This window comes from Scyliorhinus torazame, chromosome 6, assembly GCF_047496885.1.
Source record: "Scyliorhinus torazame isolate Kashiwa2021f chromosome 6, sScyTor2.1, whole genome shotgun sequence".
Lineage (NCBI taxonomy): Eukaryota > Metazoa > Chordata > Chondrichthyes > Carcharhiniformes > Scyliorhinidae > Scyliorhinus > Scyliorhinus torazame.
Genome location: NC_092712.1, coordinates 184881405 through 184906464, shown reverse-complemented (window position 1 = coordinate 184906464; position 25060 = coordinate 184881405). Strand labels below are relative to the sequence as shown.

General features: G+C 44.8%; 1 protein-coding gene across 1 annotated transcript in view; it reads right to left on the bottom strand.

Moving 5' to 3' along the window:
- Positions 1-1769: 1769 nt before the first annotated feature.
- The window catches only part of tspan13a (tetraspanin 13a), an 80023-nt gene continuing 56732 nt past the window's right edge, over positions 1770-25060 (bottom strand). Inside the window, exons 4-6 of the mRNA XM_072509173.1 lie at positions 15385-15498; positions 8614-8724; positions 1770-3277 (exon numbers count right to left, since the gene is read on the bottom strand). Of these exons, the coding sequence (XP_072365274.1) occupies positions 3203-3277; positions 8614-8724; positions 15385-15498 (300 nt within the window). The 3' untranslated portion in view covers positions 1770-3202. The remainder of the gene's footprint in view (positions 3278-8613; positions 8725-15384; positions 15499-25060) is intronic.

Below are 25060 nucleotides of genomic sequence, written 5' to 3'. Positions count from 1 at the left end.
AGATGGATTGGCCATAATAAATTGCCCTTAGTGTTCAAAATTGCCCTTTGTGTTGGGTGGGGTTACTGGGTTATGGGGATGAAGTGGAGGTGTTGGCCTTGGGTGGGGTGCTCTTTCAAAGAGCCGGTGCGGACTCGATGGGCCGAATGGCCTGCTTCTGCACTGTAAATTCTATGATAATCTACGATTAATCTAGGACAAAAGTTCGGCACAACATCATGGGCTGTATTTTTCTATGTGGCAGAGTCATGAATTTTGCATGGAAGTATGGCCTAAAATTTAGTAAAGGGATTTAACTATGCAGAAATAGAATGACTGCAATGGGAGGTAGTGGAGACTATATGTTTGTCAGCAATTTCAGGAGATGTCTGGATAAGTACCAGAAGAACGGAAAGTAACAGAAGGTATGACTGATCTCATAAGGCATGACGAGCAGGTGCAGGGTCCTGGACATTACAATGTTATGCCATTCAGGATCACCTCGAGGTGGGGATTATACATAAAGCAGTGTAAGAAACAGGTAAATCTTCTTAAATTAATACAGACAAGCTTAATTAAAATATCTTCCACAAACAAATCCACTATGTAATCTGATATTGAGACATGAAGGCCAGTTCATATTCACCTCTGCATGGTTAGCTGATCTTTGCCAGGAAAATAAATGGTGGTGCATCTAAAGAACTTACTGAATTCACAGGTTTTGTTTTGGTGGAAGTGGAGGATAGTGGGGAAACGCTAAAAAAATAGCTAATGTTCCTGTTTATTATCCAATGATCCATATTGGACTGAAAATGTGTGGATGCTGGACAATAGATAAGACACTGTGGTTACAGGAATACATATTTAAACCTAGGTCCTATGCAGCTTTTGGATGCACATGCAATATCCACCCAAACATTTAAAATGTCACTTCCACAGCTAATTATTAAAGCAACATTATAAGAAGGAATTGCCATATTAAGCAGAAAGTAAAAAGATCATGGGCGGGATTCTCCACTCCCGCGCCAAAGTGGCCGCGCCGTCGTGAACGCCGTCGAGGTTCACGACGGCGCGAAACGGCCCCGATCCCGACCGATTCAGGCCCTGATAATGGGCTAGGATCGGGGCCGCGTCATCTACATGCGCCAGGCCTTGTCGCACGCATAAAAGCGGCGCTGCATAGATGACGCGGCCAGCGCCGCATAACGGCCGTCATCCGCGCATGCGCGGGTTGGCCGGCGGCAACCCGCGCATGCATGGTTGCCGTCCTCTCTAAGTCCGCCCCGCAAGAAGATGTCTGACGGATCTTGCGGGGCCGCGGAAGGAAGGTCCTCCTTCAGAGAGGACGGCCCGACGATCGGTGGGCACCTATCGCGGGCCACCCCACATCTGAGGTACCCCCCAGTGCAGGATCCCCCCTCGCCCCCCCCCCCCCCCAGCGTTCACGCACCGCTCACGACTGCAGCGACCAGGTGTGGACGGCGCCGGGGGAACCCGCCGTTTTGGCCTGGCCGCTCAGCCCATCTGGGCCTCAGAATAGCGGGGGTGCCGGAGAATCGCCATTTTCGGTGTCTCCGGCGATTCTCCGGCCTGCGAAACTCGACTGGGCCTATCCCGCCGCTTGGGAGAATCGCGGGAGGGCGTCGGACCGGCGTCCCGGGAAAGTTTGGCGGCCCAGGCGATTCTCCCAACCGGCGCGGGAGTGGAGAATCACGCCCCATGTGTTCATTTTTTTGATTAGAGTCCTAACAAGCAAAGTATATAAATAAATTATAGTTGAATGTGCAAAGTAAAAAGAGAACATCCACCCACACAAGTGGAACTTTAATGGTTGGAGTCCACAATTTACCCATGGTCTCCTAAATTTTACAAATCTCATAAATACAGTAGTAATATTCTCCACATTAGCATTTTTCCCACTGACATGTTAAATCACTGCTGTTTCTCTCCAGTGATGTGTTATGAACAATCAATGCTTTGGCCTATATACACAAATATACCAAGATACCAAGCTGTCAAATATACTTGTAATTCTGAATACAGTTATTCCATGAGCAAAACTGCACAATAATCAATATTTTAAATAACCAAATAAAAGGTGTTTCTCGATTATTTGCAAAGAAATACAAATGTGTTGCAAACACTTCAAATCAACTTTACTATGTGCACTTGAAGCAAAACATTATTTTTAAAAATTCAAATGCCCTTGAAAATAATGTTAATAGATTAAAGTATTACCACCAAACCTCAGGGAAAAAAATTACAGTATATTAAATCTATCAGTAATCATCAGGGCAGTGCAGTGCTACAACTGAACTTCACATTATAAAATCACACTGGCAGGTGCAAAGACAGGTTACAAGCATTTCCAAATAAGGTAGAAAATTAAATCAGCCATTTCTGATGGTGCCATCAAGGAAATTAGCTTTTCACACACATACACACAAAATCTTGCAAATGCTTTTGAACTCAAAAGATCTTTAAGCAGCTAGAGATGCATTTCTTCAGGCTAGTATTGCTCACAGTGGATCAAGAGATCCATGTGTTTAAAAACTTCTTGAGCTTCTCATTTTGCCCAGGACAGAAAGCAAATCTGGAGATGTTTTCTGAAAAACCCACCAAATACAACATGAAAATGTTACAACAGTGAACTGCTCCACCACGCTGTTAATAAAAAGAACATTACATTAATACTTCCATTTATTTAAATTCCAATTTGCTCAACATTAACTGTGATTATCTCCCAATCAAACAAAATATCCTTAATCTTAGCTAACATGCACTTATGGAAAATGAACAAATTAAAAACTAGAATTATATCATTTGACACTGCAATACTTTAGGGGCTGGTGTGTCAAATAATGTTGTAAGCCAATTGCCTAATTTCCATTGAAGTTAATTTTCAACATCATCAGTATTGTGCTTTTCTAAGAACGCACACGCAGGTAGTTTTTAAAAAGATAGAAACCTCGAGAATCATTAGGATATAGGGAATAATCAGCAGTAAATTCCTTACAACCTTGAATGCCATTAGCGATCAACCAAGCTCAGTTCTCAGTTTCAGAACAATACAAAACAATAACAGAATGAAAAACCCCTTATCCCAGATGTCTTGCAAGCAGGTGGAAGTTCAGATATACAAATTCTCAAGAACAACAAAGAAAAACACAGGAGGCTCCAGTAGTGCAGTGTTCCAGTGATATGACATTTCAGAGGGTATCTACTACAGGAAAGCACTTGGATTTGCTCGTGGATCTTTCTGATTTCTGTATCTATGTGTTAGCCACACTCCCAGGATCTGAAACAAACAACACTTGGAAATTATAAAAGAAGCTAATGTGCTGGAACAACTTGTTAAAAAAAGTTAAAGGTGATGTTATAGTTTCAAGAAAAATGCTAAACTTGTTGCTGTACAAATACATGCATATATACAGTCACATTGAGGGTAATTTTAACTTTTAAACAATGATGAAGCAACAGATTTAAGTATAAGAAAAATCAAGCGGGATATAAAATGGGCAGTCAATATCATTCATTTTTCACCCAGCAATAAAAATTAAAAATCACCCTCCTTGTGCTTAGGCTACTTTTCCTCTGGACAGAAAAATACTTACTAAATTTGTGTAAAAATTGCACCATGATTGTGCAAATTGCAAAACATACACCAAAAGTGCTTTCTCATAATCAGCATATGGTTCCAGTGGCATGATAGAACCACAATACTAATAGAAACAAGATCATGTTGAGACGATCTGGTGTATGTTGGCTCTCCAGACCTGCAGCTGGTCCAAAATAATTAACTTGAGTCATTTTGCACAATGCATTTACACTTGGCATTTTACCTTCTCCCACCCCACCCCATAAATACAACCTCTCAAGCTACGTAGCTGAAGTGCAACAACTTTTCCATTATTGAGCATATCTCTACTCACAAGGAAACCACATATTCCAAGAAGGCCCCAAACCTCTCCAGTATGCCCATATTTCTCCCCATACTCTCCAGCGGGTCAGACAAAAGCAGCTATAGGTCATCTGCGTATAGCAACACCCGGTGTTCCCTACCCCCCTCACAATACCCTGACACTCCAGTCACCCACCTAGGGGCCATTGCCAAGTACTCTATCCCCAGCGCAAACAGCAGTGGCGACAATGGACTCCCCTGTGCAACCCAAAGCTCAGCTTCTCATCTCATCTGTCCTTACACTCGCCACTAGGGCCACATACATCAGATGCACCTTCTCAAACTTCAGGCCAAACACAACCCTTCCCAAGATCTCAAAACAGGTACCTTCCTCCACCCAATCAAAGGCCTTCTCCCCATCCATCGAGACCACTAACTCCAGTACCCGCCCCTCTGACGGGTGTTTAACAGCCTCCTGATGTTACTGGAGAGCTGCCTGCCCATCATGAAGCGCATTTGGTCCTCAGCGACCACCCTTGGAACACACCCCTCCATCCTACCCACCACTAACGTGGCCAACACTTTCACAGCCTTGTTTAACAGTGAAATGGGCCCATATGACCCACACTCCAGCAGGTCCTTCCCCTTCTTCGGGATTAGTGTAATTGATGCCTGTGTCAATGTCTCCGATTGCTCCCCCTTCTCCAGCTTTGCGCTAAACATCCCGAGGAAATTCGGTGCCGACTCATCGGGAACTCCTTACAGAACTCCGCCAGGTAGCCATCTGGCCCGGGGCCTTCCCTGACTTCATCCCCCTTAAACTATCCATCACCTCCCTCAGCCATAATGACTCTTCCAGCGCCTAACTCCTCTCTTCATCCAGCCTCGGGAACTCCAGCCCATCCAAAAACCGCCCATATCTCCCTCCTCATCACTCGGCTCAGCACTGAACAGCTTCTTGTAATACTTCCTAAATGCTTCATTTATCCTCCCTGGCTCCAACACTACCTCCCCCTTCTCTATCCACACCGTCAAACTTTCGCTGGATGCAGCCTGTCTCCATAGTTTGTGGGCCAGCATGCTGCTCGCCCTCTCTCCACAATCACATTGCCCCCCCCCCCTCCGGCTCTCCACAACTGCCCCACTGTCTTTCCTGTTGTCAGCCTGTCAAACTGCCCCGGAAACCTTTTTCTCTCTGCCAGCCCCTTCTTGGTGGGAGCCCTCGATTATTTCATTCAACAATCGTCCATACTCCTCGCTCCTCCTCCTGTCCCTGTGTGCCTTGAACGAGATAACCTCCTCCCCCTCCTGAATCTCCTCCCCCGAACCATCGCCTTCAACGCCTCCCAAAAAGTGACCGCCAACACCTCCCCATTCTGACTCAACTCCACAAAGAACCCCTTATCCGCTAAAAGCCTCCCGGAATCCAGCCTCCATCCCGGCCTCTGCTCCTGCCTTGAACTAAGTCTGACCTCCAAACGGTGCGGCGCATGATCAGAGATCACAATTCCCTTGTACTCAGCCCCCACCACCCCAACCAGCACTGCATGACTCACTACAAAAAAAAAAAAATTCTGGAGTATACCTTGTACATGTGCGAGAAGAAGGAATACTCCCCCCAACCCAGGTTCCTAAACCTCCATGGGTCCACCATTCCCATGTGATCCATGAACACTCCCAGATCCTTCGCCATTCTCAATCTTCCCATTGATTAAGGGCTCATAGAACATAGTGCAGAAGGAGGCCATTCGGCCCGTTAAGTCTGCACTGACCCACTTAAGCTCTCACTTCCACCCTATTCCCGTAACCCAGTAACCCCTCCTTCCCCTCCTAACATTTTGCACACTAAGGGCAATTTAGCATGGCCAATCCACCTAAACTGCACGTCTTTGGACTGTGGGAGGAAACCGGAGCACCCGGAGGAAACCCACGCAGACACGGAGAGAACGCGCAGATTCCGCACAGTGATCCAGCGGGGAATCGAACCTGGGACCCTGGCACTGTGAAGCCACAGTTCTAGTCACTTGTGCTACCCGAACTTATCCAGCCTTGGTTCCAACGCACTGTTGAATTCCCCCCCCCCCCAACCACCCCCATCATCTGCTGATGCGTGTCTAGGTCCGGGATCGCTCCTGGCAACCACTTCATGAACCCCACATGTCCCAATTCGGCGCATATACATTCAACTAGCACCACCGACGTCCCCTCCAGCACCCCACTCACTATCACATACTTCCCACCCGGGTCCACACTTCTTTGGCTCCTACAAACCCAATCCTTTTGCTCATCAAGATTGCCCCCCCCCCCCCACCCCTGAGACTTTAAATCAAACCCAGAGTGGAATACCTGACCCACCCATCCTTTTCTGAACCTGACCTGATCCTTCACCCAGAGGTGCATCTCCTGCAGAAATATTATCCCTGCCTTCAGACTTCTCAGGTGCATGAAGACATGAGCCCTCTTCACCAGTCCGTTCCATCCCCGTATGTTCCATGTTATGAATCTTATCGGAGACTTATGCCTCACCCTCCCCACATAAATAAAGACACATTCAAAACCACAGGCCACCCCCTCCAAAAAAACACCACTGATGGCGGAGGGAGCAATTGAGTTGCCCCCTTACAAACTTATAGCCCCCTTAAAAATAGACAAAATCACACAACCCAAGAACCCCCCACCATACCCGCATGCTCCAACCTCTGCAGTTCCTGCTCCTCCATCTCTCATCGACATGCAGTTCTCCCTCAATTTATAGCTCTTATGGTCATTAGCTTCTTCTGGCATTTCAAAACAATACTCCGACTGTTGAAAGTTAATCATAGTTTCGCCAGGTACGTACCCCAAACCGAATCTGTCTTCGGTATAGCACTGCCTTGGCCTTGTTAAATCCGGCACGCCTCTTTGCCAACTCCATACCAACATAGTGTTAGCACAATTGCTTCACAGCTCCAGGGTTCCAGGTTTGATTCCTGGCTTGGGTCACTGTCTGTGCGGAGTCTGCACGTTCTCCCCGTGTGTGCGTGGGTTTCCTCCGGGTGCTCCGGTTTCCTCCCACAATCCAAAGATGTACAGATTAGGTGGATTGGCCATGCTAAATTGCCCTTAGTGTCGAAAATTGCCCTTAGTTTTGGGTGGGGTTACTGGGTTATGGGGATAGGGTGAAGGTGTGGCCTTTGGTAGGGTGCTCTTTCCAAGAGCCGGTGCAGACTCGATGAGCCGAATGGCCTCTTCTGCACTGTAAATTCTATCTTGGTAAATTCGAACCGGTTCCCCTCCCATTCGCAGTTCCTCTTCTCCCTGGCCCACCACAGGATCTTCTCCTTCTTCACGAACTTGTGGAGTCTCACGATCACCGCCAACGGCGGCTCTGGCACTCTTGACTTTTGCCTTAGGGACTTGAGCACTCTGTCCACCTCTGGGGCCTTGGCCAACCCCCTCCGCCACCAGCCCCGCAAGCATCCACAAAATGCATCTTGTGGTGCTTGTACCTTCCAACCCCTCCGGCAGGCCCACACTACACAAGTTCTGTCTTCTGGGCCTGTTCTCCTGCTCCTCTATCTTTGCCCTCAGCGACATGCAGAAGTCCCCCAGGATCCCCACCTCTGCCTCCAACGACACCACTGTGATCAGACGCTACCTCCTCCATCTCCCGCATCTGCAAACCGTGTGTCTAGAGACATTTCCCGACTCGCTCCATCAATCCTTTCAGGGGTGCTACTACTCCGTCAATGGTCTTCGATCGATCCTCGTGCATGTCTTTTCTTTGCTGATGAAACTCTTCTCTAATAAACGCCATAAACTTCTCCATCTGGGGCTTTCCAACTTGCGGCAACCTATCCCCCTCCACCATCTTCACAATTGCTACTGTGCCACAGGTCTCCTCCGGTTCCTTGACCAGATCCATAACTGTTTTTTGACGGGTCTGATAACCACTAGACATGCCACTCGCAGTGGGGAGCTTTTCCTCACACTTTCGGGTAAAAAGAGCTCAAACCAACGCCTTCAAGCCGGAGCCGCCACCGGAAGACCCTCAAAAGGAAAACACGATGGCCCACGAATGACAAAATCACTAAGGTCTAAAGTTGGAGTAAACACATCTTTGTGATCAATAGAATAGCAGTAATACAGAACTGTTGGTAACTATCGGCTTCAACAACTGAGCTCAGCAAAATATTTCAAAAAAGGGGGCAAAGAGTAACTTTTAAAAATCATTTGAAGAGAGAGTTCATAACACTGCTGGTCATCCACTAGAAGTATTTGATGTTTCTTCTCATGGCATACTAAGCAACTAATATTACTTTTGGAAAGCTTCCTGAATACATAAACTATATAAAGTAGAACTCTGTAACAATAGAAATTTGAGTTTTGACATTAACTCATTCTAAAATATAGGGCAGCACGGTGGCACAATGGTTAGCACTGCTGCCTCACGGCGCCGAGGTCCAATGTTCGATCCCGGCTCTGGGTCACTGTCCGTATGGAGTTTGCACATTCTTCCCTTGTTTGCGTGGGTTTCACCCCACAACCCAAAGATGTGCAGATGAGGTGGCTTGGCCACGCTAAATTGCCTCTTAATTGGAAAAAATGAATCGGGCACACTAAATTTAAAGAAAAAAACTCATTCTAAAATATATTTAAATTATTTCAATTTTCCATAACTTTAATGTCAATATCACTGCCCTTGTTAACAGAGCTACTCAGTTTTCTTTCATGCTATTGAAAGTTTTACCAACCTCAGTGAAACTGAAGAAAAGACCTATGCCACCAACAAATCTCAGTACTTCTCCAGCATAGGTTTTTAGGGTCGATCCACATGGAAGACAGTCACCAGCAGCAACACAATGCTAGAAAAAAAATGGTGGCAGAGATTGTATTTCTTTATAATTCAAATTTTCAATAGTGAACTATGTGTTTTTGGCTTTTTTGGTAGGCGACAACAGTCCATTCTCCCCTCAATAATTCAAAGGTGTAATATGAATACAACAGTGCAGTAGGTATTAATACAATGGCCATTTTACTTGCTTGTTTGCCCATGACTTCAAGAGATCATGGAGACTCTTGCCATTGCTAAGGAAGAGTTCACAACAGTGGAATCAGAGAAATTGCAGCATAGGAGCAGACAATTCACCTCATTTTGTCTACGCAAGTTCCAGCCCTCTGCATGCACTTTTCACCCAATAAAAAAAACATTAGCTAGGTACTGAATTAGGATTCATCCAGGCCCTCACACATGCAGTTTAGGATTATTGAAACATTCTAGGGTACTGAAAAATCAATGGTTGAAAATTATGGGCAATAGCCTTCGATTTCCAATATGGCGACACCGTAGCACAGTGGCTAGCACTGTTGCTTCACAGCTCCAGGGTCCCAGGTTCGATTCCCGGCTTGGATCACTGTCAGTGTGGAGTCTGCACATTCTTCCTGTGTCTGCGTGGTTTTCCTCCGGGTGCTCCGGCTTCCTCCCACAAGTCCCGAAAGACGTGATCGTCAGGTAATTTGGACATTCTGAATACCTGAACACGCGCTGGAATGTGGCGACTAGGGGCTTTTCACAGTAACTTCATTGCGGTGTTAATGTAAGCCTACTTGTGACAATAAAGATTATAACATATGCACTAGTTGTCTGCAGCAGAACCTTCCACAAAATATCCTGACATTTGACACAAACAACAAATTCAAAGTGGCTATAATTTAAAATTCACTGACATTTATTTGTACTTAGAACCTTACCGTATACAAATAGATATCTACACCAATGATAAACAGTAGCTTGTCAGTTCAAATGAGTCCATAGTTATTGTCTACAGATTAGAGTTCATAGATCAAGGATTTTCCAAGTTTATCAATTAGATTCATTAAGAAGTTCAGAAGTGCCCACCAACAGCACCTCTAAATTAAATAAATAAAAATTGTGATTTTAAAAAGTTAGATTTGAGGCTGGATTTATGACCCTGGCAGATGGGAGGTGGGCAAGAGTTAATCTGGCTTCTGGGGATATTTTTGTCAGTTCCTGGTTTCATCCCACTCTGGGGTCAGTGGCAACTCTACACGTGTCAAACAATTAGTCAATTAACAAACAAATGGAGGCCAATTAAAGGAGGCTGACTGGAATTTTCCACTTGGCCTTCAGGTTCCAACAGGCAGTCGGCCAATATTCCTGCCCGAGTGATGGTACAGCAACATGCCACTCTGTAGAGAGGTATCCCACCCACAGCCCCCGACACACCCACCAGTACTACCCACCCACAGTGGAAGCCTGGCAGCAAAAGTCATTTTGTAATTTAAGAGATAAAAACGTTTGAGAGAGTCCCTCCATGTTGAAGTGCCCTCTTCAGTTGCTTGTAGGAAGCTCACATTTTCAATTTCACTTGGCTAACACCATCATTCTCTTTTCTATCTTGGTCTGCAGATTTCTGCTCCTCCTCTAATCACTTCTTTCAACAAGTGCTCATGCTTTAGAAATGGCCAATCAAATCATGTTGCCTCTTCTTGATGATAACCACCATCCTGAAAACTTCTTCATTGCTCTTGCATTCTCTCCAACCTATTCACTTCATCCTTCGGCAGACCATATTTTACCACTTTCAAGGTTTTGGATATCCATTTTACTTGAGAGACACATTTCAGCCCATACAACAAGACACTCCAAATCAGTCCTGATAATTATTTTCACAATATCTTTCCTCATTACTATGTTAGGCGATTCTTCATGCTTTGAGAATGCATTCCTTGCCATTGCTATTCTGGTTTTGATTTCTTTGATGGGGTAACCATATTTTGATCAAATGCTTCCCAGGTAATTAAATGATCACAGTGACAGGCTGCTGAAGATGAAACTTTATGCTGACCAATGGATGTTGATATTATATATCAATGCACATGCCCAAAAGGCACTCAGATCAAGAAGTAGAGCAAGAGTGCCAGAAACTGGAAGAACTAACAGAAAAGGAAAACATTTTTAAAAAGCTGCTTGCTGATCATGGGAGACGTGAATACTGTAGTCAGTGAGGAAGTGATGAAAATGAAATTGAAAGTCATGGACTGGGTACCAGAAAAGAAGAGAGATGCTGGTTGAGTTCCATAGAAGATGGAAGCTGGGCATCATTAGTATCTGGTTTTAAGCGTCATCAGAAGAAACCTAAAAATAAGCTGGGGATCTGAAAAGGTACCAAAATGATTGCATCCTTGATAAGCAGGGATAACAAATCAGCATTAAGAATTAATGTGCCTGAAATCTGAACACAGGGTCAGAGCAGAGATTATGAATTGGGCAATTCTACAACCATGTTTCAGTTATGCCAGACAGTTTAACAAGGTTTAGTAAAAGTTCCAGATAAAGGAGCCTCTGGGGAATCGGTGTCATCTGTCGGCAACATAGCAAAGGAGATTCTGCAGGAGTGCCTTTCGGGAAACGACCAGCTCCAGGAAACATGGATAGAATGCAACTTCTGGTGAACGCAACTCGAGTGTTGAATTAATAAAAGTGGTAAGTGAGAGATCAGACATACTGAAAGTTGTTGAAAAAACTGTGGATCACACAGTCTTGGTGCGTGGAATGATGTAATCTCATGAGAGTCTTTGTTGTATCTGTTATTCAATGTGTAATTTATAGTTCATACCAACCGTAATTTGCCTATCAATTCAGGTTTAGCTTATGATGATTCTAATTTGTGTTAAAGTTTAAAAATAACGTGAAATCTTGTTGGTCATTTCTTCTTTTAGGTGTTGTGGGGTAAATTTGGTTATTTTGGTTTGAGTGCGGAGAAATGGAGCAAAGACAGGGGAAAGGAAGAACTGACACTCTGAGAAAATAATGGAACTGATTGGGGAAGGGGGAGGTTAGCAAGTGAAAAGAGGAATTGATAGCAGGTTTGGTACACTGATCATAGAATCGGAGGAAGAATAGATGGAAATGGTAGAAAGACCAGTATGAGAACAATGCCAAGTCGATAGAACAAGGACCAAAAAAAAATACATTTCCCAGGATGATTTAGGGTCTAATCTTGAAGAGCATGAAATATTTAGAGCTTTATAGAACTGACGCCAGGAAAAGCAAAAGGTTTGATGGAATCACTACAGAAATAATAAAAGGACTTGGAGAAAAGGTAACAAGAGAATCATCAACTTGTGTAAGGAGATGTACACAAAGGAAGAATGGCTGGAAGACTTTGAGGAGCGCAAGGGTTCCATTGGACAAGGTGGCAAAGACCACAAAATGTGAAGAGCATTGCATCATTACTGTTGATTCTTGTGTAATTAAAGTTATGTTAAAGATCCTAACAGATTGATTCTAGATACTCATGGATAGAATGAATTAAGTGACGGATGCGTACAGAATGAAATGTTTGCACAAAAGATGAAAGTCATAAAGATTGGAGAATTAATGATGGAAAAACAGAGGTCAAGATAAACTGCCAACAATTGGAACAGTTAAGTATCACAATTTAAAATGATAAGACAACCAAATTAATGTAAAATTACACCAGTGAGGCATGAAACTAGGCTAGCTGCCATGGAGATCTGTAATGTTAATTGCCTTCCCATAGAAAGAGAGAGATGTGCCAATTTATATATCCCATGATTAAACGCTGCTTAATTATGCATGTTTCTGGGACTATGAAGTACTGAACAGACCCCAGGCGTTCAGTCAGTGAAATGGCCAGTCACTAGCAAGCATCTTCGGATAACGATTATTTTCATTCTAGCTATTCTCGACTAAATAAACAAGAAATGTTGTTTGCCTACGGTACGAAGTTTAGGAGCCTTTGTGGCTGAGGATTTGTCCTGGAGAGCTGTTGATTATCATAAACTTGACACTGATAGGAAAGAACCTGTTCCCCTTCGCTAAGACAATATGGGTGTGAGCTTTAGCCAGCAGTAAAAGAAAAGCAAGAAATAACTAGTTTGAAGAGGCTTAGCTATATTAGGCTCATATCAAGGGAATCAATAATGGCGCATCTTTATTATTTTTAATATACAAGAAATTGTCTGTTGAAAGAAAAACATTGTCTATTCATCAATTTCATAAAACAGGCCAGTTTTTGGTTTGAAGGAATGATTTGTCGTGATAAGAATGCTTTTCGATCTATCTTCTGAACGTAGGTTGTGTGCAATATGTCAGTGGCTGACATATACAGAGCATGTCATCTATGGTCCCATCCCCAGGTTGTCATTATTTAAATAGGTATCGAGCAGAAATAAAAAGTACCTTCTAGTTTTCAATGCAAGCAAAATCCAAATACACAAATGACTGGGGACATTGAACCAAAGAGAATATCACAAAACCCAAAATAAATAATGATCAAATTTATGGTCAAGTTTGTAGCAAATTCACACCAAAAATCCTGTGGTTTATTAGAAACTAGATACTTTGACTCCCAGGTAAATGGTTATTTTTAGGTCTTGTACATTTTCCAATAAAATACAAAATTATCCTGCAAATCCTTACAAATATGACCACTATCATTTATGAATGACGACAAATATATAGATCCATTGTTCTTAGTTCACTGACAAAGTACTTTTACTGGTCCTCGGGTCAGAATTGTGTCTTCTGATGAAGGTGGGACTAAAATCAAGAAAGACAAAATCTTGATGTTTTCCTTTGCAAAAACAAATTTCCTTTCCCTTCCCACCCCGTACTATTTTTGTGTGGACTTTTCATGGGTCAGGAAGCCCTTGACTCAGGGCACAACAAACCCAGGACCCCACACTCTCCTCATCTGTGGACAGGGCCACCAATGTGATCCCTCTGGGAAGTTTGAATTTGCTTATTCGCCATTATTTTCATGTCCTGATGCAGACACACCTTGGGATCTTTAATATAATAATCTGAACTAATTTAGTCACCAAAATCCTGTTCACATTGGAAAAAAAACCTTTAACCTTTCACCTAAAAGAAAAAAGCCATCTGTTTTTGCAATGCTTTGATTAACAGGCTGTCTGATGTAGCCGAGGAAAAAAAGGTAATCTAGCTTTTTAAGTTTCATTCGAGTCCATTCAGATTTCACATTGTTTATTATGACATCTAAGCCCATTATGCATGCTTGGCCAAGTTTCAAAGGTTTTTGAACGACTTCTCTCAACAGGGGTTATGATTGGCAGTTTTAAGAGGTGATTACATGTTTATCTCTTCCTGATATGGTATGTGAGTAAATGTTTTTATAAGAGTTGAATTTTATGAATAAGAGTTGAATTTTATGAATAAGAGTTGAATTTTATGAATAAGAGTTGAATTTTATGAATAAGAGTTGATTCAGTTAGAGGTTTCTTAGAAATGACAGCTCTATTAGATTGTTAGTAGTTTATTTTTTTTAATGTTCTTTTCAGAGACCTCCTGAGATTTGCACATAGCAGATACTGGGTAAATGACTAAGATAAGTAGGGGACATGAAAACAAAGTTTGGAAGCTGGACATTAAAAAAATGAAATTGAAACAAAATATCAAATATAGAAATGCACAAATTGCTCAAATTGGTCAAATGTTTTTAAAATAAATATTAATTGGAAACAAATATCTGGAGAGTTATTGAAACAAACTCTAAAGGCAGAGAAAGCTAAACTGGACATCCCTACAATGAATGGATTACTCCACACCCATTTAAATACATCATGCTAACGATCATGATTTCGCTGTGGAACAGCACTACGTGTGCTGTTCACAGAATGCACACATCAGCACAGAGCCACAAGAAATTATAATTTCTTGTAAGTGCTACTTAAAGCCAGCCTATGTCTTTTGAGGGAAGGTGCACTAGGGCTGCTGGAAGTGGCAACATCATTTGGATTTGCAAGAAAGAACAATGGTTGCCAATGGAAAAACATGTGTACCAAGATTTTCCAATGCTGCACTGGGGATCTTGGTGGAGTGGGTAGAAAGGAGGCAAGATATTTTTATCCAACAGGGCAGAAAGCCCTCCAAACACACAAGGCTTTGGGATCCTAAAGTTGTGAAGGTAAATGCTAGGATTTCAGCTACAAGGACCGAGATGCAGTGCCGAAAGAGATTGAGTGACCTCAGTGATCAACCACAGGGAATGCATTTCAAATACTATATCCTGCCACCAATAGCCTCAAGCACTTCTCAGACCTGCATGGAATAAGAGCTGTGAATGCATGTTTGGACAGAAGTTCGGAGCTTTTCTTCCTGACCAGTGAATGTTTTCTGCATGTGGATAGAAGCATCTGCTTTCTCCAACCCAAAACAACCTTATTAGGCACATTATTAAAAGTGACAGCTTGCCACTGGGTAGAACTATTACTTGCTCCAGTGTGAAATGGCCCAAAGGAATGTTTGAGGGTTTGCAATGTTCTGCCTTTATTGCTCTCAGTCTAGAGACCTGAACTGCCACTTCTGTCACATTGATACATACAGACCTAAATATTTGCACAGTTTTGTGCAGCCTAGAAACAACCAGAAATGAATTGGTGGTTCAAAGACTTTTCACCAAAGGACAGGTGATAAATTAGAGCATGGATTCCAATCTTATGTTTTGTACACTTACTGCTTTGCAGGTTTCGTTCATGTTCATTTCATTAAAGCCACAACAGTTTAAATATCCTTCCACATCCCCTCTGGTTTCCACAGATTTGTTCCATCCCACTTCCAGAAAATGGTTCTGAAAGAAAACAACAGTATTATCTTGCATTTTGGTACAACAATTGGTAAAGAAAATAACTTACATTTATACAGTGCTGTCTTAATGTCTCAGGGCATCCCAAAAGAGCTTCAGAATTGAGAAAACAGATCGTCAGGACCTCAATTTACTATCTCATCCAAAAGACAACACCTCCCACAATGTCAGCTTGTTCCTTCACTTATTTTACATAAACAAAGGCTAGGGATTAGACAGTACGATTGTGTGTAAAGTTAAAGTCTGTGGTGGGATAAAATGGAATTGTAGGTAGGTGGAGTGAGCCTGAGGGACTGATGAACCGGGTTTGCAGTCACTTGTGGGGAAGAAATTAGTCAAGGGCAGAGTATCAGTGCATGCACTGCTGGAGGGCCAAGGGTGAATCAATCAAATGTCAACCCTGAGCTAGCAGATGTGACCAAAGGATCTCAGCCATTAGCAGTGGGCACAGACAGATCTGTATTATCAGAAATGGGGTGAGGGTCATGGGAATTAATTTCAAGAAGCAAAGGATGTAAAATTCAGGGATCAAGCGCGGGGTGAAGGATAAATCCACAGAATCAGTCTGGATGAGGAGGTTGGTCCATGGGGTAGCAGCAGGGAAAGGGGGTGAATACAAAATCAGTCTTTGCAGTAGAATCTGGAATAACCGGACCAACTCAATCTGACTGTGAAGCGGAAGGCATAAAAATAGAGATTGTGCTACAATTTGAAGCAATACCCAGGGTAGGATAAGAACTAACAGGAGAAGATTGGAAGCATTTCAGTGTAGAATTACATTTTTCTAGTGGTGGATCAGAAAACAGAGGTTGCAGAAACAGATCAAGGACCTAAATAGATGGAATCCAGCTGAGAATACAATCTTGTAGAAAACAGAGCAAAGGGTGAAGTCACTGTTAGCCCAGAAGCCAGTGTAGAAATATATTTCAGCCCAAAAATGGATTTCTGGCCAGGACCAACACAACAATAAACCATGAAGCCAGCAGTGCACTGAACTACAGCCCTGAAAATGATGTTATAGGGTGATGTAGATAGCAGGTGCTGGACAGACCAGAACCAGCAAATAAAAAGTAGCAGACCTTCACTTGATATTGGGCCACCATGACAATTTAGGAAATAAGCAGAAAAATCACCAAGCAGGCTAGTGCTGGGCAGAACCTCTTATTTACTTTACAAAATTGATGTCTATTTCAATGGCAAATTGCTTGCAAAAAGAAAACAATTGATTTATACATGGATTACATCATTGTGCTATTAGCAGCAGGTTTGCATCTGCACCGTGGCAAGCATCTGCTGACTTAAGAATTACCATTATAAATAAATAGATTTCAAGTAATGTTACAATATGTTCCTAAAACATTACTCAAAACAAATCTAACCGCAGAGAGGTTTGTCGGCAGGACATGTAATGAGAAAGGAGGCATTGCTGGATCTGGTTCTTCGGAATAAAGTGAGCCAAGTGGACCAAGTGTCAGTAGGGCAACACTTAGGAAGTGATCATTGCATCACAATTAATAAACCAGTAACAAAAACAAAATGCTGGGCAGATCATGGGGAAAGAGGAGGTGGTTCAGAGACACTTGGAAGCATTTAAAATTGATAAAGGGGATGTTTTGGATAAGCTAACTGCAGAGTTGATAAGACACCAGGTCTGGATGAGGTACATCTAACGGTACTGAGGGAAGCGAGTGTGGAAACTGCGGAGGCACTGGTCATAATTCTCAGGGCTGGTGTCAAGACGGCTGGAGAATTGCAAATGTTCAAGGTAAAGGTAAGAAGTCCAGCAACTACAGGCCAGTTTAACCTTGGTAAGTAGGGAACCTTCTAGAAATGATCATTCGGGTCAAAATTGTCACAGGGACAAATGCAGGTTAATTAAGGAAAGCCAGCATGGACTTGTTAAGGGCGAATCATGTCTAACTAATTTGGAGTATTTTGATGAGGTAATGGAGAGGGTCAGAGATGCTGTTGATGTAATATACATGGACTTCCAAAAGCCATTTGATAAAATGCCACACAACAGACTTGTGAACAAAATTGCAGCTCATGGAATAAAGGGACAGCAGCAACCTGAATGTGAAACTGGCTGTATTACAGAAAGCAAAATAGTGGTTAATAGTTGCTATTCAGGTTGGAGGAAGATTTATAGTGGGGATCCCCAGGGGTCAGGATTAAGATCCCTACTCTTCTTGACATATTATTGACTTAGACCTTGGGATACAGGCCACAATTCCAAAATTTGCAGATGATACAAAACTTGGAAATATTATGAACTGTGAGGAGCAGTGGAGAACTTCAAACGGGCATAGAGGTTAGTGGAATTAATGCTCAGGTGGAATATTGTGTCCAATTCTGGGCACTGCATTTTAGGAAGGATGTAAAGGCTTTAGAAAGATGTGCAAAAAGTGTCAGGAAAATGATTCCAGGGATGAGGAACAGATTAGAAAATTTGGGACTGCTCTCCTTAGAGAGCAGCAGGTTGAGAGATTTGATCGAAATATTCCAAATCATGAGGGGTCGGGACACAGCAGATATGGAGACACTGTTCCCATTGCTGGAATGACCAAGACCCAATGTGCATAGATTAAAGGCAATGGGCAAAAGAAATGACATTGGCAACATGTGGGCAGCACGGTAGCACAGTGGTCAGCACAGTTGCTTCACAGCTCCAGGGTCCCAGGTTCGATTCCCGGCTTGGGTCACTGTCTGTGCAGAGTATGCACATTCTCCCCCTGTCTGCGTGGGTTTCCTCCGGTTTCCTCCCACAGTCCAAAGATGTGCAGGTTAGGTGGATTCATGGATTGCTAAATTGCCCTTAGTGTCCAAAAAGATTAGGTGGGGTTACTGTGTTACGGGGATAGGGTGGAGGCGTGGGCTTAAGAAGGGTGCACATTCCAAGAGCCGCTGAACTCGATGGGCCAAATGGCCTCCTTCGGCACTGTAAATTCTATGATCATGAGGAAAAGCCTTTTGATGCACCAAGTGGTTAAGATCTGGAATGCACTGCCTGAGAGTTTGGTGGAGGCAGGTTCAATCAAGGCATTCAAGAGGGAATTGGATTATGATCTAAAAAGAAGAATGTGCAGGGCTATGGGGTAGAAGGCAGGGGAATTGTTTTCGATCAATTGTTCCTTCAGAAAGCCAGCATCAAACAAGACACGCCAAATGACTATCTTTATGCTGCAACCATTTTTTGATTCTATACATTCACATGCAAAGATTGATACCCGTGAGTCCATGAGGCATTCAGAAACAATGTCAGTAAGGAAACCCACATGGACTATACAGGTAGCATGCTTCTGTCTGCCCTCTGTGCAAACAAACTTTTCTCCCTCATCTAATGGGACAAACATTTTTTGCTACAATCCATTAGAAGTAAATACATTAAAAGGAAAAGGGCTTTTGTGTTGAGCAAGATGAAGGGTGTTACCATTGGAGAAAGGAACATTTTACCATTTCTAATACCCCGTGTTAGCACTAATATTCTCAAGTTAGATGCACCTATCTCTTGTTCAACCTCCTGGTGTGTTCTTAAAAAAGTGTGCAAAAAAATGTGCTAAATGAAAATCATTTCAAACAAGAAGGACTGTAACTAAGATGGGTTGCATTCCTGACTTGCAATTTTCATATTAAAAACTTGTTGGATTAGCCCAATAATCCTCTTTCTAACTATTACTCTTTTGTAATAGTTAGGTTTTGAGCAGATATGAGAAGCAAGTTTTTTTTACAGAGAGGGTGCGGAGTGTCTGGAACGTGCTGGCAGGAGAGTTACTTCCTGCTCCCTTGCTTCCCTCTCCCAGCCATCTAGCTCCCTCCCCCAATTCCTTCACTCCCTTCCATTCACCCCTCCACCCTCTGGCTCCCTCATGCTTGCCCTTTGCCTCGCCCATCTCTTTGCTCCCTCTCTGTTAACATTTCCCTTTCCTGACACCATCACTCCTCTCTTTCACTATTTCAACGTCCCAACACCCTTGCACTTCCCTCTCCTGACCCCCCTCATTCCCTCCATTGCCCTTTCCCTTTGCTGACCCCCTCGTTCCCTCCAGCTCTCCTTTACTTCTCCTGGCCCCCTTGCTTCTCCTTATAGCCCTTTCCCTCGCCAAACTCCCAAACTGACTCTCACACTTTCCCTCTGTTAACACTTTGTTCACTCGCTCTCCTGATCCCCTCACTCACTCCCTCCTTACGTTTCCCTCTTGCCACACCCTCATTCACTTCCCCTCAGCATTTCCTTCTCACAACCCCCTCACTCGTCCCTATCATCCTTCCCCTCTCCTGAACTCCTTACTCGCTACCTCTCACCATTTAGAACAAAGAACAGTACAGCGCAGGCAGGCTCATCTGCCCTCCAAGCCTGCACAGTCTGTCTAAACTAAAATGTTCTGCACTTCCGGGGTCTGTATCTCTTGATTCCCACCCTGTTCATGTATTGCACCAACTCCCCCGCCAGCATATTCCAAGCACTCCACATCCTCTTGTGTAAAAAAACGTGCTTCACATATCTCCTTAAACCTTTCCCCCTCTCACCTTAAATCTAGTATTGATTTTCCACCCTGGGAAACAGTGTCCAACTATCCACTCTGTCCATGCCATTCAATTTTGTAGACCTCTATCAGGTCGTCCCTCAACCACCGTTATCCCAGTGAACACAATCTGAGTTTATCCAACGTCTCTTCATGGCTAATACCCTCCAGACCAGGCAGAATCATGGTAAAAGTCTTCTGTACCCTCTCCAAAGCATCCACATCCTCTGGTAGTGTGGCAGCCAGAATTGTAAGCAATATTCCAAACGTGGCCTAACTAAGGTTTTGTACAGCTGCAGCATGACTTGCCAATTTTTATACTCAATGCCATGACTAATGAAGGCAAGCGTGCCGTACGCCTTCTTGGCTACCTTATCGCCTGCATTGCCGCTTTCAGTGAAGTGTGGATCTGTAAGTTGATAAGATATAAGAGCAGAATTAGGCCTTTTGACCCATCGAGTCTGCTCCGCCATTCGATCATGGTTGATCTCATCCTGGCCTTAACTCCACCGTCCTCCTTGTTCTCCACAACTCTTCAGCCCATTACTAATTAAAAATCTGTCTAACTCCTCAAAGTTTCTCACTGTCCCGGCATCCACCGCACACTAAGGAACCTTGGATAACGAGAGATATTGTAGGCCTCGTAAAAAAGAAAAAGGAGGCATTTGTCAGGGCTAAAAGGCTGGGAACAGACGAAGCCTGTGTGGAATATAAGGAAAGTAGGAAGGAACTTAAGCAAGGAGTCATGAGGGCTAGAAGGGGTCACGAAAAGTCATTGATAAATAGGGTTATGGAAAATCCCAAGGCTTTTTACCGTACATAAAAAGCAAGAGGGTAGCCAGGGAAAGGGTTAGCCCACTGAAGGATAGGCAAGGGAATCTGTGTGTGGAGCCAGAGGAAATGGGCGAGGTACTAAATGAATACTTTGCATCAGTATTCACCAAAGAGAAGGAATTGGTAGATGTTGAGTCTGGAGAAGGGTGGGTCACATTGAGATCCAAAAAGACGAGGTGTTGGGCGTCTTAAAAAATATTAAGGTAGATAAGTCCCCAGGGCCTGATGGGATCTACCCCAGAATACTGAAGGAGGCTGGAGAGGAAATTGCTGAGGCCTTGACAGAAATCTTTGGATCCTCACAGTCTTCAGGTGATCCAGTCCAGAGGACTGGAGAATAGCCAATGTTGTTCCTCTGTTTAAGAAGGGTAGCAAGGATAATCCAGGGAACTACAGGCCGGTGAGCCTTGCGTCAGTGGTAGGGAAATTACTGGAGAGAATTCTTCGAGACAGGATCTACTCCCATTTGGAAGTAAATGGACGTATTAGTGAGAGGCAGCATGGTTTTGTGAAGGGTAGGTCGTGTCTCACTAACTTGATAGAGTTTTTCGAGGAGGTCACAAAGATGATTGATGCAGGTAGGGCAGTGGATGTTGTCTATATGGACTTCAGTAAGGCCTTTGACAAGGTCCCTCATGGTAGACTAGTACAAAAGGTGAAGTCACACGGGATCAGGCGTGAGCTGGCAAGGTGGATACAGAACTGGCTAGGTCATAGAAGGCAGAGTAGCAGCAATGGAAGGATGCTTTTCTAATTGGAGGGATGTGACCAGTGGTGTTCCGCAGGGATCAGTGCTGGGACCTTTGCTGTTTGTAGTATATGTAAATGATTTGGAGGAAAATGTAACTGGTCTGATTAGTAAGTTTGCAGACGACACAAAGGTTAGTGGAATTGCGGATAGCGATGAGGTCTGTCAGAGGATACAGCAGGATTTAGATTGTTTGGAGACTTGGGCGGAGAGATGGCAGATGGAGTTTAATCCGGACAAATGTGAGGTAATGCATTTTGGAAGGTCTAATGCAGGTAGGGAATATAGAGTGAATGGTAGAACCCTCAAGAGTATTGAAAGTCAGAGAGATCTAGGAGTACAGGTCCACAGGTCACTGAAAGGGGCAACACAGGTGGAGAAGGTAGTCAAGTAGGCACACGGCATGCTTGCCTTCATTGGCCGGGGCATTGAGTATAAGAATTGGCAAGTCATGTTGCAGCTGTATAGAACCTTAGTTAGGCCACACTTGGAGTATAGTGTTCGATTCTGGTCACCACACTACCAGAAGAATGTGGAGGCTTTAGAGAGGGTGCAGAAGAGATTTACCAGAATGTTGCCTGGTATGGACGGCATTAGCTACGAGGAGCGGTTGAATAAACTTGGTTTGTTCTCACTGGAACGACGGAGGTTGAGGGGCGACCTGATAGAGGTCTACAAAATTATGAGGGGCATAGACAGAGTGGATAGTCAGAGGCTTTTCCCCAGGGTAGAGGGGTCAATTACTAGGGGGCATAGGTTTAAGGTGAGAGGGGCAAGGTTTAGAGTAGATGTATGAGGCAAGTTTTTTTTACACGGAGGGTAGTGGGTGCCTGGAACTCGCTACCGGAGGAGATGGCGGAAGCAGGGACGATAGTGACATTTAAGGGGCATCTTGACAAATACATGAATAGGATGGGAATAGAGGGATACGGACCCAGGAAGTGTAGAAGATTGCAGTTTAGTCGGACAGCATGGTCGGCACAGGCTTGGAGGGTCAAAGGGCCTGTTCCTGTGCTGTACATTTCATTGTTCTTTGTAGCAAATTCCACAGATTCACAACCCTTTGGCTGAAGTAGTTTCTCCTCAACTCAGTTTAAAATTTGCTACCTCTTATCCTGAGACTATGACCTTTCATTCAAGAATGTTCCACAAGAGGAAGCATCCGCTCCACGTCTACTTTATCCATACCTTTCATCATCTTGCATACCTCAATTTGATCTCCCCTCTTGTGGTATTATCAGGTATTGCAGTACCCGAGAGGCTGAAGACCATTGGTTAAACTTAGGAGTTTACCATTGGCTGTTTGGTATGTAGCTCCGCCCTGACAGGCGGGGTATAAGAACCAGTGCCGTCCCAGCAGCCCTCATTCTGTACCGAAGCTGCTGGGGAACAGTTCTAGTCTATTAAAGCCTTCAGTTATGTTACTACCTTGTCTTTGATTGTAATTGATCATGCATCAATTTACTAGACTACACTTAAGCTGAAAGGATGGACCTCCGAATCAAGCCGGAGTGTCTACAACTCCGCCCCCATGCGTAGAACTTGGTGGTGATATTTAAGCACTGGCTGGCGTTCTTTATAAAGGCTACCTCGAGACGGCCGGAGGCAGCCCCTCAGGAGAACAGAAACTCCATCTCCTGCACTCAAGGGTAAGCCCTGGGATCTACACCCTCATCGAGGAGGCGGAGGACTTTGATGCTGTGATCGAACTGTTAAAAGGACATAATATCCGCCCTGTAAATCAGGTCTACACACGTCACCTGCTTGCAACTGGATGGCAAAGCCCTGGGGAATCATTGGAGGAGTTCTTTCGTGCGCTACTGGCGCTGGGCAGCAACTGTGGCTGCCCGCAAGTTTCGGGGAGCGAGCACACGGAACTCCTAATCCGGGATGCCTTCGTAGCAGGTATGAGCTTCTCAGAGATCTGCCAAAGACTCTCAGAAAAAGACACCCTGGGACTTAGAGAGGCACGGGCCCTGTCCGGGTCCATGGACGTTGCCTCCAGAAACGCGCAGTCCTATGCGCCCGACCGCGCGGCGGCCCCCTGGGCTGCGTGGCATCCCGCAGCGGCAGCCCCACAGACCTTCCCCATGTCCCCGCAGGCCTGCGCTGCAAGATGGCCCACTAACTCCGTCGGGCCCCGCTGTTTCTTCTGCGGGCAGGCGAAGCACGCCCGCCAGCGCCGCCCGGCCCGCACCTCCACCTGCAAAGGGTGCGGCAAGAAGGGACATTTTGTGGGGGTCTGCCGGGCACGAGCTGTGGCTGCGGTCTCCAGCGATTCCGGACCACCGTGGCAACCTTCCCTTCGGGCCCCAGGCGGCCAGCACTCACCGCCACCCCCGTATCCTAGGGCCACATGCGACCCACGGGCGCGGCCATCTTGCCCCTCGGACACCACGCTAGACGGATGGGCATTTTGTCCATCCCCGCCGCCATTTTGTCCATCCCCGACCACCATGTGCGACCCATGGGAGACGCCATCTTGGATGGGGCCCCAGGCCCCCAGCACTGACGACTACACGCTGCCCGATCAAAACCCGCAACTACTTCATCTGGCCTCAGTGACTCTGGACCAAAATCGACCTCGGACACTCGCAACAGCAACAGCGATGGTCTTCATCAACGGCCACGAGACGTCCTGCGAGATTGACTCTGGGAGCACGGAAAGCTTTATACACCCCGATACGGTAAGGCGCTTTTCACTTGTTACCCTCCTGTAAACCAAAGAATCTCCCTGGCCTCCGGGTCACACTCAGTGGAGATAAAGGGGTTCTGCCTAGCAAACCTCACTGTCCAAGGCAGGAAATTCAACAAGTTCCGCCTTTATGTTCTGCCGCACCTCTGCGCGGCTACACTCCTGGGGTTGGACTTCCCATGTAACTTGCAAAGCCTGACCTTCAAATTCAGCGGCCCTTTACCCCCCCCCCCCTTTACTGTCTGCGGCCTCACGACCCTTAAGGTCGACCCGCCTTCCCAGTTTGCGAACCTCACCCCGGATTACAAACCCGTCGCCACCAGGAGCAGACAGTACAGTGCCCAGGACCGGACTTTCATCAGGTCAGAGGTCCAAAGGCTACTGAGGGAAGGGGTCATTGAAGCTAGCAACAGTCTCTGGAGAGCTCAAGTCGTGGTGGTAAAGACCGGGGAGAAACATAGGATGGCCATTGACTACAGTCAGACCATCAACAGGTTTACGCAGCTGGATGCGTACCCTCTCCCCCGCATATCCGACCTGGTGAACAGGATCGCGCAATACAAGGTCTTCTCCATGGTGGATCTCAAGTCCACCTACCATCAGCTACCCTCCGTACTAGTGACCGTAAATACACTGCCTTCGAAGCAGATGGGCGGCTCTATCAATTTTTAAGGGTTCCCTTTGGTGTCACTAACGGGGTGTCGGTCTTCCAACGCGAGATGGACCGAATGGTTGACCGGGACGGCT